Source organism: Glycine max, chromosome 17 (genome assembly GCF_000004515.6).
Source record: "Glycine max cultivar Williams 82 chromosome 17, Glycine_max_v4.0, whole genome shotgun sequence".
NCBI lineage: Eukaryota > Viridiplantae > Streptophyta > Magnoliopsida > Fabales > Fabaceae > Glycine > Glycine max.
In genome coordinates, this window is record NC_038253.2 from 13,364,538 (window position 1) to 13,371,221 (window position 6,684).

Consider the following 6,684-nt stretch of genomic DNA (forward strand, 5'->3'; position numbering starts at 1 on the left):
GGATCTACTATAATTTATGTATGCATGATTGTTTAAATTGAATACTAAGGATTATTATAATTTTCACCTGTATGTATTGCCTGATTAGCTGGCAGTGATGCAGCTGATTGAATGTCCTGTTTGTTAAAACCAGCTTTAGAATTTGTTAACAGCAACGCATTTGTCAATGAACAGCATAAAATTTTGTTGATCTTCATGACATGGACATATGTTTTGTGTCCCACTTTGCAGAAATGGCTTTGTTGTATATAGCAATGCATTTAATTTAACTGATTCAATGCAAGGGTAAGGCTGCGTACAATATCCCTCCCCCATACCTTCGCATAGCGAAGAGCCTTGGGCAATGGGATACGAAGTTTTAAGTGTCCTAGGATCTTAACCTGCTAGGAGTTTAAGAGCTAACTCGAGAATTTTACAAGCATGCTCTTGTGTTGAATTTTTAGGTGGGATTTTTTTATTATTTATATCATTTCATTTTAATGATTTGGGCTGATCATGTTATTTTCATTGAGATATATTTGACTGAGACTTTATGTGTTCAATAAAGTTGTGATAAACTCATTTTTATTAATTCTTGTATTAATGGGTTGAATACTCTGAACCTATTACGGATTGAGCCCAATCCATATAGCGACCACACTAGGCTAAAATGTCACGATAGCTGAAAATCACAAGTGTTGATTGAGGTTAACACCTAGTGAACACTAGTAAGAGGAAAACTAAAATACATTCATAAACAGTGACTTACACTTCAATTAGGAATAATGTTACATGTTGCTACACCAAAACAAAATATTATCACCCACACAAGGCCTTGGGCTTGTGCCAGGGAGTTCAACTCATTTCTCACTCCTATATATGCCGTCAAGTTAATGTAGCGCATAAGCATCTAACACACATCTTCACTTTGGTTGATTTCTTATGGACTTGGGCGTTGTAATGCTTTTTGCAAGCATCCACTCATTTTTCACTGTGTCTCAACCGCACTCGAGCATCAACCAACCTCCAGCAAACTCAAACTTTAGTCCATTAAAAGCTCACTAGTCAACACTCAACACTCATCAAAGCATATTCCTAAGTCAACAGTCCACTTCGGACACGTCAGCAGCCCACTTTAGACAAGTCACTGTCATCCAATTCAAATAAATCAAAAACCTTAATTACATTATATTTAATTTCTAGGTATTTTGAATTTGTAAGATGATGAAAGCATGGTATGCTTTATTTCTCTCTTGAATCATCGGCTGCAAAATATGTTTTTCTCTACTCATGCAATTTGTTATAAATATATTTGTTTTTCATTTTCTAACTATATATGAATCAATACTGACAATATACAACTATGTAAATTGTTAGTTTTACACCAATGCAACCCTTGTCATTGTTTCTGGTATATATTTAACATAATGTATCAATAGAGTGATAAGAGGAGATAGTAGGTCAATGCCACGGGCAAGGCCATGAGCATTCCTAGCAAGACCCTGTGACCAAAACAACAACATTTAATCTTAGTTAGGCTATACACAAAGGTTTATCACAGAGAGATGCTAAAAAGTTTTACTGACCCAGTGCTTAAAATGCCTGGATTGACATTATACTCTCTAGCAAAAACAAAAGGAACAATTCCTTGTGGTAGGGCTGCCTGCACATACAAAAGCATATAATAAATTTCAAGTACCTTTCAATAATCTGAATAGGGAAAAAAATTCAGTATTTTAGTAGTTTGTAATCCTTCCATTAAAACCATGGCACTTGGCATTTGTGATTATTTTCTTAATTTTATTTTATTTAGATAAAAATAAGAGAAGACTATTCAAATTAATTAAGAGTTTTAACTGTCAAAAAGGAGTAAGTACCATACTAAGAGTATTGGAAATTTGTTCCGAAAAAAGAGTACAAAAAAGAAAGAAATTATCACCTGAATAATTGCCACTTTGAGCATTCTATCTCTTAATCCAATCACAATGGAGGCTACAGCCATTATGGCAGGCCCAACAAGAAATTTCAGGCCCATTGCTACCAGTGTCATCCTTGGCCCACATACTATGACTCTGTTGTTTGATGCCATAAATAGACCTGTTGAAAATTCACTCAAGAGATAGGGAACAAGGCTTTTAAGTTTTGATCCAATTCTTGATTTATTATTTCATTAGTTCATAACTGGAAACAATTGGTCCATTTCTTACCTAAGCTGAAAGTTGCCATGCCTAGACCTCCACTGGCCAATATTTCTATTGACTGATTTACAACATCTGGCATATCCACTCCCCACCTGCAATAGGTTTGTCTAATTATCCATTTATCCTTATTTCTCCCCTATGATATGTAAATATAAAAAGAGTTTAATGCCAATGTAAAAAAATTTACACCATCAATCAGCAGAAATCATTGTTACTATAACTTTTAAAGTAGTTATTATAAAAGTTAACAAACTTACTTACTATACATAAAAGTTTGTGATTAGATGAGATTGTAAAAACCATTTAGACAATGGGCCTGGCCAATGTATAAACTATTTACTCATATAATGATTTCTAGCAATGACTTGAGTGAGGTAAACAATTTGATGTGACATTGAGTGTTCATACCTGAAGTGTATGCTTGCCCAAATAAGACCTATGAAAGTTGCATAGGTATTAGGATTAATGATTAATTTATTCCCCACTTTCATAAGAATGAGCAACATTCTCGTTTTACTCTGAGTTCTGTGTTCTGCTTCTTCTTCTTCTTCTTCTTTTGATTGTATCTCCAGAGAAGTCTCAGATTCTCCTTTAAGCAGAAAGCAAGAATGGATGAACATATAAATAACACCACTTCCATTGCATAAATAGTAATGTACTTACAACCATAACAAATAAACAATGTTTTTTACAGGACAGTTTGATATTATATACTCCCTCTATGTTGTCATTTCATTTGTCTTTTAAAATAGTTTACACCTCTTAAGCACCAATTACAATGATGAAATGATTTTCTTTAACACAAATACTCTTATTAAAAGAGTTAAATGTAGTTACGAATTATTCGAGTATTGAAGTGAAATACCAATAAATGAAAGACAAATATTTTTAGACAAGCTAAAATGAGACATATTATATGCAATGGAGAGGATACTACTAACTTGAAGCTCAGTCATTTCAATGATAGAACTCAGTTTAACTAACTTGATGCGTCGAAAATAAGATAGTTTGTTAACTGTAATTACATTTTAGAGGAATAAGTATTCAAATGGAATTTGATTGAAGTGAGAAAGAAAGAAAAGAATAGAAAAACAAAGAGAAATTTAAAATATGTTCTGGTCCCACTTTGATTGTCATAGATTACTTCCGTTGACTGAAAAAGAATAATTTATAAATACGTAATTTAAAAATGAAGAAAGGTTATATAATATCAAATATCAAACAAATCAAAATTAGTTTTGGATTAGGATGCGCTAGGTATGCAAGAAAAATTGGAAAGAGAAAAATGAAGAATTTATCATTAGCTATATATATTTGTTCAAGTTTCTATTCATTTTTCACACCCCTATTTCCCACTTTTTTTTATTCCACTCTTACCATACCATACACCACCCCTTATATCTCTCTTTCTCCATATCATGCAAATCAACAAAATCTAAATACTCACCCGTGTCTTGTGATGGTGGTGCAACAACAGGCATGGTCCTTGCAGGAATTGCAGCATCTAGCTCATGAAGAAACAACAACAAATTGTACCACACCATGCTCTGAAGGAAGATAATCTGGGGTAGGAGAAGAGAAGCTTCATCCCTATACATAGCCTTCATGAGTGGGATTCCAAGGATCAAAGTGTTGGGAAGTGTTGATAGTGAGAGACCAGTTATGATCCACTTCAAACCCCCCCTGCCCTTGATCCTTATGATTGCTGTGAAGACTAGAAATGCAAGCAATTTCTGAACAACATCGGCATACACGAGTTTGAGGCTCATCTTGTAAATGTTGTTGGAGGAAATGACCTGGAATGACAAAATTGGGACTGAGAAATTGGCCACAAATTTGTTTATGCCTGAACATTGTTCCGGGTTGAAGAGCTTCCACCATTTCACAGAGATGTAGGCTAGAAACATGGTGACATATAATGGAACAGTGGCAGTGACTACATGATAGACATCTGCTAAGGAAATCATGATGCCTAATTACTAACTGTTGTTGAAAGATTTAGGACATTGTCGACAACTTATAATATGCTATCCTACATGCTTTTTAGGTTACTTTGCTGAATTTTCAATTACTAGGATAGAATAATCTCACTAGGAGTAGCATAGAATAATCTATTTTACAAGATGCTTCTTCACAGTGACCTATCAGCCTTTTCTCTATTCTTCTCCTGATGGCCCCATGCTTTTCTGAACCAAAACAATGAAAGAAAAAAAAAAGCTTTTTTTTATTCCCTAATTTAGGGACAGTACAGTATCGAGGTATCTGCCATTTCATGTTACGATTACTTCTTCTCCATGCCACTGACTGCACCACAATCCACAGCAGTGATTGTGATTTACATCTAAAGAGAATAATTCCTCAACGATAACGACTCCATAATGCGATTCTCCGGCAGTGGCACTGCTGCATCACACGGCATGCATGCGTTCTCCACCGTGTTCCTCATGGGGTGCTGCTACTGCTAAATATTTGAAATTACTACTTTGGCTTTTTGCAATCTGTAATAAATTCCGTATACCCTGAAACTGATAATTACATGTTTGTGATGCGGCATAAATCTCTGTTTATGTCCCTGCTGTATAGAGAATTAAATTATTTTTTTAGGGATATCATGATTTTATAATTGTACAATAAAAAAGAATAATAATCAATAAATAAAAGTGAAGACATTTATGTTCACACGAGCTAAAGAAGATAGATTCTGATTTTGATCATGACTTGTCTTTGGATTCATAGATTCTTTAGCGAAGGAGACTTGCATATATATATGTAAAGAGTTACAATTGCATGCTGACCAAAGTTCATAAATCCTAGTTGGATCGATTGGAAAATCGTGATAGCTTATTTTTTCTTTCTTTCTAACGTCAAGGATAAAAGTATTCATGTACTCTAGTTCTATTTATCTTCTATATATAAAGAAACTTTTCAACGCAGAGAAGAATAAAGAAGTGAATTGCAAGTGAAGTAATGAATACTTGGTTAAGAACAATGAGAAGAAAAATAATTTCCCAATTTTGATGAAAAGTGCAAGAAAGTGTTCCAACTTCCAAATGGAATCTGCTTTTCAGAATGAGATTTTTTTTCGCCCCAAAAAGAGCCATCAACTCTTTCTTTAGTTGTCCATCTATGAGAATGCAAAACACAAATCCATTAAAGGTTGTTTTCATAAGGATCACAAATAACGAATACCGGAGGAATTTATCAATATTGTGGGACTACACTTTTTTTCTTTTTGTTAGAATGTTGCCAGTATAAAACTCCAGGAAATTTGGGTTGAATTGGCTTAATCTGAACTAAAATAATCAAACTGCAGGTAATTGGTGGCTAAATGCAAAGAGAGCAAAATGTTTTTAGTTACTTTCAGCTATGTTTGTTAATGCACAGCATGTTTAGGGTGTTGTCAGTAGGAAAGGTGGAAAGGAAGTGAAAACCTTAAGCCATTGAAATATAATAATTTTCCCTTTTTAATGCTTGATAGAGAAGTTGGATAATGATAGGTTTGTTTTTTTGGGATCAAAAGCAAAATAAATAAATACTTGAAGTTGTTTTATGTTATAATTCAATTTTCTATTCCTTGTGTTGTATTTCTAGTATGTTCAGGATTTTCTACAAAATTAAAACAAAGTACAGCAATTTGTTCACTTGTGCTTGCTCCTTGGAAAAACTGTTTTCTTTTGAGAAATTTCTCTTGGATGCACTTTAGCAAGGCAAGTTATTCTTTTATGCTGATTTTGTCTATTTTTTGTAGGGTAGGAGGTCACAATGGTCCTGTGTTGTCCCTATCGAATAAATTATTGGGAGAGGATAGCAGAGCAAAGTTTTGGCAAGTGGTGGAGAAGATGGTACTGTTCGTTGTTCGACTATGGTCCCTTAGCTCAAGTGGCAGACATGATCAGCGTGCTTTGAAGGCTACACTCTATGGCCTTGAAAAACCTGTGGATTTGTTCTCAGTTGCCGGGTATGTGTTGATCTATTTTATTATTCACTGTTGGTATATTTTCCTTTCCCTTTGGATAATGAAATATGGGGTAGCATGTGGGTAACTAAATCACTATTCTTCTCTGTTGACTTCTAATCTTGGCTGATAGTTTTGAGTGCATTTTAAACTTGTGGTAGAACTTTTATTCTAATAATAGTTAATGTGTTTAGTGACAAAGGTTACTATGATTAGGAGAGAGTTTAGTTAAGAATTGGGTGCAACTGTGGGTTTTGTGGTCATGGTTCGATTGGGTAGAAAACGCCTATGCATGATTCGTTTGGATTAGGGAGGCCGTGAAATAACCTGTACTGCAATCTTTGTAAGACTTTTCTGGTTTAAAAGGCTTAATTTAATTAGGATTTAGGATGATTTATATGTACTGAATTGTGTGAGAATTGAGCATTTAAATCTCTATTGATTTGAGCTTGTCCTTGCTAGTGTTTCTGACTTCTAGAAAATTTGTTATTGGTTGTTTTATTATATTGTTCATGTAATGGATTGTGTCATTTGATAGTTATTATATTG

The 6,684-nt window shown here is 34.1% G+C and overlaps 1 protein-coding gene across 1 annotated transcript; it reads right to left on the reverse strand.

The window, feature by feature from the left end:
* Positions 1-529: 529 nt before the first annotated feature.
* Positions 530-4,868, reverse strand: LOC100789817 (auxin efflux carrier component). Its single transcript, NM_001289234.2, has 6 exons — positions 3,628-4,868; positions 2,589-2,769; positions 2,187-2,272; positions 1,919-2,076; positions 1,566-1,642; positions 530-1,481 (listed from the first exon to the last, which is right to left on the reverse strand). Exons 1-6 carry the CDS (start codon positions 4,145-4,147, stop codon positions 1,412-1,414), a joined length of 1,092 nt encoding a protein of 363 aa, NP_001276163.2. The 5' UTR covers positions 4,148-4,868; the 3' UTR covers positions 530-1,411.
* Positions 4,869-6,684: the final 1,816 nt, after the last annotated feature.